The following is a 13617-nucleotide window of genomic DNA, read 5'->3' on the forward strand; positions in this document are numbered from 1 at the left end:
TTCACTCTGAAGCTATTTTCCCACCCATTCAAGAATACAAGAGTCACCGAAGAAGACGACATTTTGATTACGAGGCACGGGATAATCAGACCCCAAACAACACTACAAAGTTGAATTCTTTAACCAGGTGCTAGATTGTGCAATACAGTCAGGAGAAGAACGTTTCATGCAGCTCAAGGAACACTGCAGCATATTTGGGATGTTGTGTGATATTCCAAAACTCCTCCCTAAACCTGAAGAAGACCCACACCAGCAATGCAGGGCACTAGAGACAGTGTTGACACATGATGACATGCGCGATATTAATGTGAGTGATTTAGGTGCTGAACTGAAAGCCCTTTCAAGATACATTTCAGCAGGATCAACTCCAAAGGCTGTTCTGGAATAGATGTGCACAAATAAGATGACCACCCTCTTTCCAAAGGCTTTTGTTGCTCTGCGCATACTTCTAACACTTCCTGTAAGAGTTGCCAGTGGAGAACGCAGCTTCTCCAAGCTGAAGTTAATAAAAACGCATCTACGCTCCACAATGACACAGGAGAGGCTGGTCGGCCTTGCAACCATCTCAAGAGAGCATGAGCTGGCCCAGACTGTGGACTTTCAGCAGGAAGCAGTTCAAATCTTTGCAAGCAAGAAGGCACGGAAAGCACCACTTTGATTATTCAAATAGAGAAAAATGCCGGTGTTTACTATGCAGACAAGAAAAGTTACATTTCCTGTTTAGGCGTTTGAAAGTTAAGTGTTACTTCAAATTTTTGAACCAGGCATTTTAAGTTGTTAGTTCTCCTTTACTGGGGTGGACATCAGAGCAGTACCATGAGAGGAGTAGAACAGGAAGAAGGCAGAACTGAGACCTTCCAAAGTTTTGGCCAAATTGAGGGGAGTATGGGGGCATCATTTGAGCTCCTCACCTCAGGTGCCAAAATGTTGTAGGCCGGCCCTGACTACACCCCAACCTTTTTTCAGGCACCTGGGGACCTAGAACCTCAAAACTTGCTGGAACACTTATGAATGACATCATATGGTTTAAAGGTACCGAAAGGGAGTGTGACCAAAAACAAACAGGGATTTTACATGTATTGCCTCCACCGTGGACAGTGTCCAAGTCTCTGGCAGTAAGTGCAGGAGGACGGTGTGACGGTGTACACCATAAGGCTTCATGGGAATATGATTAGGAATGTATATATGCTATAACTGGCATTTCTCCCAGGTAGTACGCAGCCCTCACTGCCTCTTTGGGTTGTCTCAAGAGGGTCTACGCTGCGGCCATAGAACCTAAACCACACCCATGAATTTGAGATGGAGCCCAACCACTGATAGTTTCAGACAATGTGTGTTGTGCTTTTTTCTTGCATTCTGTAGAAGTTCCTGTTGGAAGTTTTCCCCTCTGATTACAAAATATGTGGGTTCCGAGTCCTATATAAAGTGCTCTAAAGTCCACATGCAGAGTCTTGCCCGGTCTGTACTTACAAGTTTTGCCAGCATAGCACTGGCAATTAGAGGTGTAAAAAATCACACCACTAACCATCAGAGCTGGGCCGGGAAAAGCTGTAAGGTAGACCCAGTTATTGTGGCAAAAAGTCCATTAAAAAAAATCAGGGTAAAATACCCATAAAGTACATTAATGCAGAGTTAAGGTTGCCCAGTGCGGCCTCATGTCCTCTCATCATGTGGATGGGAGCTAAACCTAAAACCTCTGAAAACTAGAAAATGATGCCATATACCTGCAACACAACCTTAACTCTGCCCTTCTCTAATCCTTGAGTTGGCACTAGCCACTGGAAACAGTTCAGTAAGGCTGGTGCAAAGGTTTACAAGCTACGAAGGTAAGTGGCATCTTCTCCATCTCAGGAAGTCTTCAGGCCAAGACTGGATGCCTTTTCGGAAGATGATTTAGTCAAACAGTGCAATTTTAATTTTCCTGATTCTGTCATGAGCAACATAATGTCTGCTCTTTTCCTTAATACCCCAGTTCCAGGAGTCATGTGATTTTTGCTGGCGAATCTCATCTCTCATTTAAAAATAAAAAAGAACTTTCTTGTCTGCACAGTTGGGGACCACAGCATGAAAATGTTACTCCTCCAGACTTATGAACCACAAGCACACTATAAAGAACCCATAATTATGTGTTAATTATTAAATTCTTATGATTTGGAAGCCAATTTTGTAATAATTTTGCACCTGGCTATGATGCCCAGGATTGGTACTACTGATTCCATAATCGTAAAGTTACTTAAACACTGACTTGGCAAAGGGTATTTTTGGTCTTATGTAACACTGATAATCTCTGGGGGTCCTTTGACAGGGAGGGAGCATTGGTGTTGGGACATGATATGGTTTGAGGGTTTCCGAGTTTGCCAGCAACCAGTGTTCAAAAGTCCTGTGTCCAGTTTTGGGCCCCACACTACAAGAAGGATGTGGAAAAACTGGAAAGAGTCCAGCGGAGGGCAACAAAAATGATTAGGGGGCTGGAGCACATGATTTATGAGGAGAGGCTGAGGGAACTGGGATTGTTTAGTCTGCAGAAGAGAAGAATGAGGGGGGATTTGATCGCTGCTTTCAACTACCTGAAAGGGGGTTCCAAAGAGGATGGATCTAGACTGTTCTCAGTGGTGGCAGATGACAGAACAAGGAGCAATGGTCTCAAGTTGCAGTGGGGGAGGTTTAGGTTGGATATTAGGAAAAACTTTTTCACTTGGAGAGTGGTGAAGCACTGGAATGGGTTCCCTAGGGAGGTGGTGGAATCTCCTTCCTTAGAGGTTTTTAAGGTCAGGCTTGACAAAGCCCTGGCTGGGATGATTTAGTTGGGGATTGGTCCTGCTTTGAGCAGGGGGTTGAACGAGATCCCTCCTGAGGTCCCTTCCAGCCCTGATATTCTATGATTCTAATGAGCCCAGCTGTGCAAAAATCATAAGATTGGCTTGATAATCATGAGAATTAAATTGATATAGTTGGGGATAAACTTCCCAAGCAGTGTAAGCGATGCAGAGGTGCTTACCTGAGTCTTCAGCCAGCCTGAGACGATAGCTCTGAGAAGGTAAAACTGCCTTGAATTTAATTGACACAGTGATGTCTGCTTGAGTGGGACAGAGAGCCTGAACCAATCAATCTGAAGGGGGAGGGACTACTCCTAGTGTAACCGATGCAGCAACATCTGCTTGAGTCTGCAGGAAGCCTGTGCTAAATTGTTCCGAGAAGGGGAACTGCCTCAAGTGTAATGGACGCAGAGATGCCTGCCTGAGTCAGCAGAGAGCCTGATTTGATTGCTCTGAGAGGGGGGAGCTGCCCCGAGTGTAACTGACACAGCAATGCTGCCTGAATCTGCCGAGAGCCTGAGTCCATTACCCTGAGGATGGGCTACTTCCCAGATTCACAGCAGTGGGTGCTAATCGTAGAATCATAGAAGATTAGGTTTGGAAGAGACCTCAGGAGGTCATCTAGTCCAACCCCCTGCTCAAAGCAGGACCAACACCACTTTGTCAAGCCAGGCCTTAAAAACCTCCAAGGATGGAGATTCTACCACCACCTCCCTAGGGAACCCATTCCAGTGCTTCACCACCCTCCTAGGGAAATAGTGTTTCCTAATATCCAACCTAGACCTCCCCCACTGCAACTTGAGACCATTGCTCCTTTTCGTGTCATCTAATTCAGCTGCCCAGTGAGCACACTTTAAATGCAAGTCTTTAGTGTTCAAGTCCCATGAGCCAGGCTCTCCAAAATCACAAGAATGGCTGAAAAATAATTAGATTCATCATAACATATGTGAGGTTCTATTTATTTGCCTTCTGGTATTGGTGCCCCTAGGGCGGGGGTCACATTTTGAGCACTGCCAGCCAAATCTCCCTGACACCTCCCGCTGGCTCCGTCGAGACACTCTCAGGTCAGGTGGAAAGTGCTCTGAGCGCCGGGAGGAGATGCCCTGCGGGGTTATATGGACACGCTGTTCTGAACCTCCGCAGGGTCCAGGTAGGGGTAGCGAATGGGCAGCGACTTGTTCCTCTGCTGGATTTCCTTGGAGATCTCCGCCAGCCGTGCCTGGAAGGCTGCAATAAGCCGCTTGGGCTCTGCCTCAGTGAAGTGCTCCTCAGGGTAGCAGCCCAGGGGTCTCTGGAAAGGAGCGAAGAGAGAAGTGACTAGGGAGGCCCTGAACTCACAGATCCCGCTCGGCAAAGGGGAAGAACCAGGGTCCATTCCGAGCTGGCCCGAATGTCCTTCTTCTTGGATCCCTTCTGATGCTGCTGGGTAATGGACATTCAGGCAGAAGTGGTGCTTTCTCCTGCCCTTTGGGTACCAGGGAATCTCTCACGAGCCACCCGTGAGAACAACTCCAATAGCTGCTTCCAGCAGAACATAGGAACGGCCACAGTGGGTCAGACCAATGGTCCATCTAGCCCAGTGTCCTGTCTGCCGACAGTGGCCAATGCCAGGTGCTGTAGCGGGAAGGACCAGAACAGGGCATTTTTCAAGTGATCCATCCCCAGGCGCCTGACGCCCGCTTCTCTCCACCTCCTCCCCCGAGGCTCCCCCTGCCTTCCTGCTGCTCCCTGGTCTCTGAGCCCCCCAAGTGTCTCCCACCCACCGCTCGCTCCTTTCTGCCCCCTCCTGCCTTAAGGGCGCGTGACGGGGGGAGGGAGCGGAGAGGAGGGAGCTGCGGGAGTCGCTCAGAGAAAGAGGCAGAGCCGTGGCGGGAAGAGGCCCAGCATGGGCGGGGCCACGGAGGAAAAGGCGGAGCATGGGTGGGGCCTTAGGACGGAGCATGGGCGGAGCCATGGCCCGTGAGTGCTGAGCATCCCTATTTTTTCCCCATGGGTGTTTGAGCCTCAGAGCGCCCACGGAGTCAGCACCTAGGCTGCGTTGTGTGACAAAGGACTTCCCTGGGTTTGTTTTACTCCTGCTGCCCATCCTGTGGCGTTGAGTTTCCCATATAACCCCAATGCAGTCTGGTGAGATTGTCCTGCCGTGCGCGTTGAACCTCGCCTGATTTGGGTTTTTACCCTGGGGAGGGGAGTCACTAGGGAAATTTCCAAGGAATTGTTTTCCATCCGAACATGGAGTTTTGTCAAAATGTAAATGCTTCACAGGAACGCGTCAATTCCAATGGGGAAAAAGTGGAAATCGTTTAGACTTTCTCGTTGCACTTTGATCCGGTGAAAATGTTTTGTTTTGACTTTCTCACTTCATTTAAACTTTTATATTCCATTGTAATCTTTTAATATTCTATTATATTTAATAGTCTATATTTTCCTGTAGTGTTTTGATGTGTTCAAAATATTTTAATATATTTGTATAAAGTCTATTTAATACTAAATTACAGTGTTATGCCATTAGAGAAACAAAACTTTGAAATATTATAGTGTAGATATATTATAGTTAACATTTAACATGCTGTAACGCAAAAGTGTTCAATAAATATTTCTGTTCTGTAACTGGGGGAAAAAAACAGATGTTGCAGTCGTATCATCCAAGGATGATAACACTCTTTCCTTTCCACTAGTCTCTCAGGAGGAATTTAAACCTTAGCTACTAAAGAGAGACATTTTTTAAATCAGCAGATCCAGATAACTTGCAACCAAGAGTTTTAGAAGAGTTGGCTGAGGTGCTCACTGGGCTGCTAATGCCGATTTTCAGTAGGTCTTGGAGCACTAGGGACATTCCAGAGGAGCTGAAGGATGCTAACATTGTGCCAATATTTAAAAAGAGTAAATGCGATTTCCCAGGCTGGTCAGCCTGATGTCGATCCTGAGCAATATATTGGAGCAGCTGATAAGGGACTTAATAAAGAATGAAAGGAGAGTAATATAATGAATGGCACTCAGCATGGGTTTATGGACAATAGATCCTGTCACACTAACTTGATATGTCTTTTTTGGGTGAGATTACAAGCGTGGCTGAGAACGGTAATAGTACTAATGTAATAGACACAGACTTCTGTAAGGCATTTGACTTGGTACCACCCGGCATTTTGATGAAAAAGCTAGACCGATATTAACTGAAGATGGCGCACAATGAATGGATTCAAGAGAAGGGAGGGTGACAATGCCATACCGTGCCACCCTTCCTTCGGCGCTTCCCTAACTCTCCACTCTGCCTTCAGAGCTGGGCAGCCAGAGAGTGGCAGCTGCTGACTGAGCGCCCAGCTCTGAAGCACAGAAAGAAGCAATTTCAAAATGGCAGAAATTCTCCATGGGACCCAGATCCACTAGGAAGGCTGAGTTGGGGGATGGGTCCCTCGCAACCACCCTAATTTGCAGGGCTGGTGAATATGCATGGCCTCATTTCCATAAATACCCTCTTTCTCCCAGCATTCCCCAGCCATTGTCTGTGCCCCCCGCCCGCACACATCTGTCCCTCTGTCTCCCCCAGCCATGCCCACAGCTCTCAGCCAGCATAAGAACATAAGAACATAAGAACGGCCGTACCGGGTCAGACCAAAGGTCCATCTAGCCCAGTATCTGTCTACCGACAGTGGCCAATGCCAGGTGCCCCTGAGGGAGTGAACCTAACAGGCAATGATCAAGTGATCTCTCTCCTGCCATCCATCTCCATCCTCTGACGAACAGAGGCTAGGGACACCATTCCTTACCCATCCTGGCTAATAGCCATTTATGGACTTAGCCACCATGAATTTATCCAGTCCCCTTTTAAACATTGTTATAGTCCTAGCCTTCACAACCTCCTCAGGTAAGGAGTTCCACAAGTTGATTGTGCGCTGCGTGAAGAAGAACTTCCTTTTATTTGTTTTAAACCTGCTGCCTATTAATTTCATTTGGTGACCCCTAGTTCTTGGATTATGGGAATAAGTAAATAACTTTTCCTTATCCACTTTCTCAACATCACTCATGATTTTATATACCTCTATCATGTCCCCCCTTAGTCTTCTCTTTTCCAAACTGAAGAGTCCTAGCCTCTTTAATCTTTCCTCATATGGGACCCTCTCTAAACCCCTAATCATTTTAGTTGCTCTTTTCTGAACCTTTTCTAGTGCTAGAATATCTTTTTTGAGGTGAGGAGACCACATCTGTACACAGTATTCGAGATGTGGGCGTACCATGGATTTATATAAGGGCAATAATATATTCTCAGTCTTATTCTCTATCCCCTTTTTAATGATTCCTAACATCCTGTTTGCTTTTTTGACCGCCTCTGCACACTGCGTGGACATCTTCAGAGAACTATCCACGATAACTCCAAGATCTTTTTCCTAACTCGTTGTAGCTAAATTAGCCCCCATCATGTTGTATGTATAGTTGGGGTTATTTTTTCCAACGTGCATTACTTTACAATTATCCACATTAAATTTCATTTGCCATTTTGTTGCCCAATCACTTAGTTTTGTGAGATCTTTTTGAAGTTCTTCACAATCTGCTTTGGTCTTAACTATCTTGAGTAGTTTAGTATCATCTGCAAACTTTGCCACCTCACTGTTTACCCCTTTCTCCAGATCATTTATGAATAAATTGAATAGGATTGGTCCTAGGACTGACCCTTGGGGAACACCACTAGTTACCCCTCTCCATTCTGAGAATTTACCATTAATTCCTACCCTTTGTTCCCTGTCCTTTAACCAGTTCTCAATCCATGAAAGGACCTTCCTTTTATCCCATGACAGCTTAATTTACGTAAGAGCCTTTGGTGAGGGACCTTGTCAAAGGCTTTCTGGAAATCTAAGTACACTATGTCCACCGGATCCCCCTTGTCCACATGTTTGTTGACCCCTTCAAAGAACTCTAATAGATTAGTAAGACACGATTTCCCTTTACAGAAACCATGTTGACTATTGCTCAAGAGTTTATGTTTTTCTATGTGTCTGACAATTTTATTCTTTACTATTGTTTCAACTAATTTGCCCGGTACCGACGTTAGACTTACCGGTCTGTAATTGCCGGGATCACCCCTAGAGCCCTTTTTAAATATTGGCGTTACATTAGCTAACTTCCAGTCATTGGGTACCGAAGCCGATTTAAAGGACAGGTTACAAACCTTAGTTAGTAGTTCCGCAACTTCACATTTGAGTTCTTTCAGAACTCTTGGGTGAATGCCATCTGGTCCCGGTGACTTGTTAATGTTGAGTTTATCAATTAATTCCAAAACCTCCTCTAGTGACACTTCAATCTGTGACAGTTCCTCAGATTTGTCACCTACAAAAGCCAGCTCAGGTTTGGGAATCTCCCTAACATCCTCAGCCGTGAAGACTGAAGCAAAGAATCCATTTAGTTTCTCCGCAATGACTTTATCATCTTTAAGCGCTCCTTTTGTATTTTCATCGTCAAGGGGCCCCACTGGTTGTTTAGCAGGCTTCCTGCTTCTGATGTACTTAAAAAACATTTTGTTATTACCTTTGGAGTTTTTGGCTAGCCGTTCTTCAAACTCCTCTTTGGCTTTTCTTATTACACTCTTGCACTTAAGTTGGCAGTGTTTGTGCTCCTTTCTATTTGCCTCACTAGGATTTGACTTCCACTTTTTAAGGAAGTCTTTTTATCTCTCACTGCTTCTTTTACATGGTTGTTAAGCCACGGTGGCTCTTTTTTAGTTCTTTTTACTGTTTTTCTTAATTTGGGGTATACATTGAAGTTGGGCCTCTATTATGGTGTCTTTAAAAAGGGCCCACGCAACTTGCAGGGATTTCACTTTAGTCACTGTACCTTTTAACTTTTGTCTAACTAACCCCCTCATTTTTGTATAGTTCCCCCTTTTGAAATTAAAGGCCACAGTGTTGGGCAGTTGAGATGTTCTTCCCACCACAGGGATGTTGAATGCTATTGTATTATGGTCACTATTTCCAAGCGGTCCCGCTATAGTTACCTCTTGGACCAGCTCCTGCGCTCCACTCAGGATTAAATCTCGAGTTGCCTCTCCCCTTGTGGGTTCCCGTACCAGCTGCTCCATGAAGCAGTCATTTAAAGTATCGAGAAATTTTATCTCTGCATTTCTTCCTGAAGTGAAATGTTCCCAGTCAATATGGGGATAATTGAAATCCCCCACTATTATTGGGTTCTTAATTTTGATAGCCTCTCTAATTTCCCTTAGCATTTCATCATCACTATTACTGTCCTGGTCAGGTGGTCGATAATAGATCCCTACTGTTATATTTTTACTAGAGCATGAAATTTCTATCCATAGAGACTCTATGGAACCTGTGGATTCGCTTAAGATTTTAACTTCATTTGAATCTACACTTTCTTTAACATATAGTGCCACTCCTCCCCCTGCACGGCCTGTTCTGTCCTTCCGATATATTTTGTACCCCGGAATGATTGTGTCCCATTGATTGCTCTCAGTCCACCAGGTTTCTGTGATGCCTATTATATCTATATCCTCCTTTATCACAAGGCACTCTAGTTCACCCATCTTATTATTTAGACTTCTGGCATTTGTGTACAAGCACTTTAAAAACTTGTCCCTGTTTATTAGCCTGCCTTTTTCTGATGTGCCAGATTCTTTTTTATGTGACTGTTTATCATCTGATCCGGCCCTTACATTATACTTCTCATTCCTCTGCTCCTGACTATAACCTGGAGATTCTCTATCATCAGACTCTCCCCTAAGAGAAGTCTGTGTCCGATCCACACGCTCCTCTGCAGCAGTCGGCTTTCCCCCATCTCCTAGTTTAAAAACTGCTCTACAACCTTTTTAATGTTTAGTGCCAGCAGTCTGGTTCCACTTTGGTTTAGGTGGAGCCCATCTCTCCTATATAGGCTCCTCCCATCCCAGAAGTTTCCCCAGTTCCTAATGAACGTGAACCCCTCCTCTCTACACCATCGTCTCATCCACGCATTGAGACTCTGAAGCTCTGCCTGCCTACCTGGCCCTGCGTGGAACTGGGAGCATTTCTGAAAATGCCACCATAGAGGTCCTGGATTTCAGTCTCTTCCCTAGCAGCCTAAATTTGGCTTCCAGGACATCTCTCCTACCCTTCCCTATGTCATTGGTTCCTACATGTACCACGACCACCGGCTCCTCCCCAGCACTACACATAAGTCTATCTAGATGCCTCGAGAGATCCGCAACCTTCGCACCAGGCAGGCAAGTCACCATACGGTTCTCCCGGTCATCACAGACCCAGCTATCTACATTTCTAATAATCGAATCTCCCATTACTAACACCTGCCTTTTCCTAGAAACTGGAGTTCCCTCCCCCGGAGAGGCAACCTCAGTGTGAGAGGCAACCCCAGCACCATCTGGAAGGAGGGTCCCAACTACGGGAAGGTTTCCCTCTGCTCCCATTGACTGCTCTACTTCCCTGGGCCCTTCTTCCTCCTCAACAGCACAGGAGCTGTTTAAGCGGAGGTGGGACAATTCTACAGTGTCCCGGAAAGCCTCATCAACATACCTCTCTGCCTCTCTCAGCTCTTCCAGTTCCGCCACCCTGGCCTCCAAAGTCCGTACATGGTGTGATAAACTCAGGACAGACAGTTGCCAGAGGGGGGGGGAGGAGTCAGTCCCAGAGGGTTAAAAGGCCCTCCTCCTTATCAACTGAGAGGCAACTACAGGTCAAGCAGGTTCAGCTGAGAAAGGGTTACCAAGGTAGCAAATTAGAATCAGCTGAGGGGAGCTACCTGAGGGTAATTAGGATCAGCTGGTTCCAACTTGGAGCTGCCTGAGACCTTTTTAAACCCCTTCCTGGGAGGAAGGAAGGGTGTGGGGGGGAAGCAGAGAGAGAGAAGGAGCCTGGCTACCAGGAGTGTTGAAGCAGCAAGCTTCCCCAGGCAGAGCGGCAGGACGCTCTCCTACAAGGCAGGGTAAAAAAATACTTTAATTAAGACTGGTGAGAAGACAGGGAACAGACTTCCCCTGAGTCCTAAGGGGGACTGCATTACCCTAGCCGGTCTCACCAGAGCTAAAAACAGCAGAGGCTGGGGAGACTGAGACGGGACTTTGCCACACGTGGTGTCAGGAGTGGGATTCGAGTGAGACTTTGCGGCAAACCGTCTCGGGGCAGGGTAAAAGCACCCCCCAAAAAAAAAGGAAGATGTAGTGAAGGCATTGGTGCAGGCCACTGCGGCCCAGCAAGAAGCTACCAGGGTGCAGATGGCTGCCCAGCAGGAGGCGGTACGAATGCAGCAGGAGACAAATCAACTCCTGATGAGCCAGGCGGCTCAGGATCGAGCCACCTTGCATGAGGTTGTGAACCAGCTAAAGGCCCTGACCACCCTCACACACGGCCCCCATGGGACTCGGCCCCTGCACGCCAGCCGCTACTTACAGAAGATGACAGTGGATGATGACGTGGAGGCGTATCTCCTTGTGTTTGAGAGGACGGCCCGGCGGGAGGCCTGGCCCCAAGACCAGTGGGCCAGTATCCTGGCACCTTTTCTGTGTGGGGAGGCACAGAAAGCGTATTTTGATATGGCAACAGAAGCAGCTTCCAATTACTCCCAGCTAAAGGCGGAGATCCTGGCAAGGTCTGGCGTGACGACAGCTATAAGGGCGCAGAGGTTCCATGAGTGGAAATACCGAGCCAACAAAGCCCCGAGGTCCCAGCTGTTTGACCTGATCCATCTGGCCCGGAAGTGGCTGTGCCCCGAGACCCGCCGGCCGGAGGAAGTCGTGGAAACCATAGTTGTGGACAGGTACATGAGAGGGCTACCGCCGGACATACGAGGATGGGTCAGTCAAAATGATCCCTCCTCCTATGATGAGATAGTTGCCCTTGTAGAGAGACGTCTAGCAGCACAGGAACTCTCTCGGACCACTGGGGAAGGGAGGCGCCAGGATAGGAGGCAAGGCTACGTACTAAGGGCCCGAGTTGCCATAGCTCCAGGCCGAACTATGGCAGGGAAGAAGGAGGACGAAGAGCAGCCAAAGTACTCGGAGGGACCTGGGGACTGGGAGAGAGAGACTCGGGGGGTAAGGCCCCACAGCCCAAAAATTAAGGGGCTGCCCCGAGGAGGGTACCGATGCTATGCATGTGGAGAGATAGGGCATATAGCTGCCCAATGCCCAAACCTAGAGGAGCCCATGCAATGCGACCTGGGAAATCTAGAAGAGTCATGCGACCTGATAAGCCTAGTGGGAGTAGCGATGGTCCCTCATAGATATACTAGGCAAGTTAAAATGAATGGTATAAAGACCACCGCGTTAGTAGACTCAGGAAGTGCAGTCACGCTGGTCTCGGGAAAGCTGGTCGGGTATGATCAACTATCCCGGGCCAAGTGCACAGGGATATCCTGTGTCCACGGGGATGTAAATTACTATCCGACCATCCGAGTGAAGATAGAGGTCCAAGGAAACCCCACTAAGGTGATGGCGGGGGTGGTCCCGAAACTCCCCTACCCAGTCCTCATAGGACGAGACTTCCCAGGGTTTGGCAGTCTACTTCCTGGAGAGGAGTCAGAAGAAGATAACACCCCAGAGAGCAATGGGGTGGCCTCAGTAGTTAGCAACCCCCCAGCCTTCCAAGAATTTGCCCAGAACTTATTCTCGCCCCCTGGGAAAACCAGGAAGACTCGGCGAGAAAGGAGGGCAGATAAGAGGAGGGGAACGAGCATCTTGGAACTGCACTAGAGAATTTTGGACAGGATCAGGCCAATGACCCAGTATACCAGAACATTCGCAAAGAAGTAGTGGAGGTGAATGGGGTCCCTGTGGAAGGGAGAGCCAAGGGCCCAGGGCCGTATTATATGATCAAGAAGGATCTGCTGTACCGTGTTGTCCGTATCCAAGAGCAAGTCGTGGAACAGCTCCTAGTACCACAGAAACATCAGAGGGGCGTGATGGAGCTAGCTCACAGCCATTTGTTCGGGGGACATCTAGGGGTAGATAAAACCCTGGACCGAATTCTACAGAGGTTTTTTTGGCCTGGAATATATGCGGTGGTCCGACGATATTGTGCCTCCTGTCCGGAATGCCAGTTACACGGGCCCCGACCCCGCTTAAGGGCACCTTTGGTACCTCTCCCGATTATTGAAGTCCCCTTTGAGCGGATAGCTATGGACCTAGTAGGGCCGTTAGAAAGATCAGCCCGGGGCCATCAGCACATACTGGTGGTGCTAGATTACGCCACCCGATACCCCGAGGCCATTCCCCTGCGGAACACTACGTCCAAGACCATAGCTAAAGAATTAATCCAAATTTTCGCTAGAGTGGGAATACCCAAAGAGATCCTGACAGATCAAGGAACTCCCTTTGTGTCTAAATTAATGAAGGATCTATGTGCAATGCTCCACATACGGACCCTAAGGACATCAGTCTATCATCCGCAGACCGATGGCCTCGTCGAGCGTTTTAATAGGACGTTGAAGAACATGATACGAAAGGTGGTGAGCCGGGATGGGAGGAACTGGGACACCCTGCTACCATACCTAATGTTTGCGATCAGGGAGGTGCCTCAGACTTTGACTGGGTTTTCCCCGTTCGAACTGTTATATGGTCGCCACCCCCGCGGCATACTGGACATTGCCAAAGAAAGTTGGGAAGAACAGCCGAACCCAGGGAGAAACGTCATCGAGCATGTGTTGCAGATGAAAGACAGGATAGCCCAAGTCACTCCCATAGTGCGGGAACACATGGAGAGAGCACAAGGGGCCCAACAAACATATTACAATCGCCAGGCGACGATCCGAAAATTCCAGGTGGGAGATCGGGTGATGGTACTCGTACCCACAGCAGAGAGCAAGC

The 13617-nt window shown here is 47.7% G+C and overlaps 1 protein-coding gene across 1 annotated transcript in view; it reads right to left on the reverse strand.

Moving 5' to 3' along the window:
* Nucleotides 1-3785: 3785 nt before the first annotated feature.
* LOC123356733 (hydroperoxide isomerase ALOXE3-like) overlaps nt 3786-13617 on the reverse strand; it is a 50656-nt gene continuing 40824 nt past the window's right edge. The window contains exon 14 of the mRNA XM_045000107.1: nt 3786-4107. Coding sequence (XP_044856042.1) covers nt 3928-4107 — 180 coding nt within the window. The 3' untranslated portion in view covers nt 3786-3927. The remainder of the gene's footprint in view (nt 4108-13617) is intronic.

The sequence above is a fragment of the Mauremys mutica genome, chromosome 26, assembly GCF_020497125.1.
Source record: "Mauremys mutica isolate MM-2020 ecotype Southern chromosome 26, ASM2049712v1, whole genome shotgun sequence".
NCBI classification, from domain to species: domain Eukaryota; kingdom Metazoa; phylum Chordata; order Testudines; family Geoemydidae; genus Mauremys; species Mauremys mutica.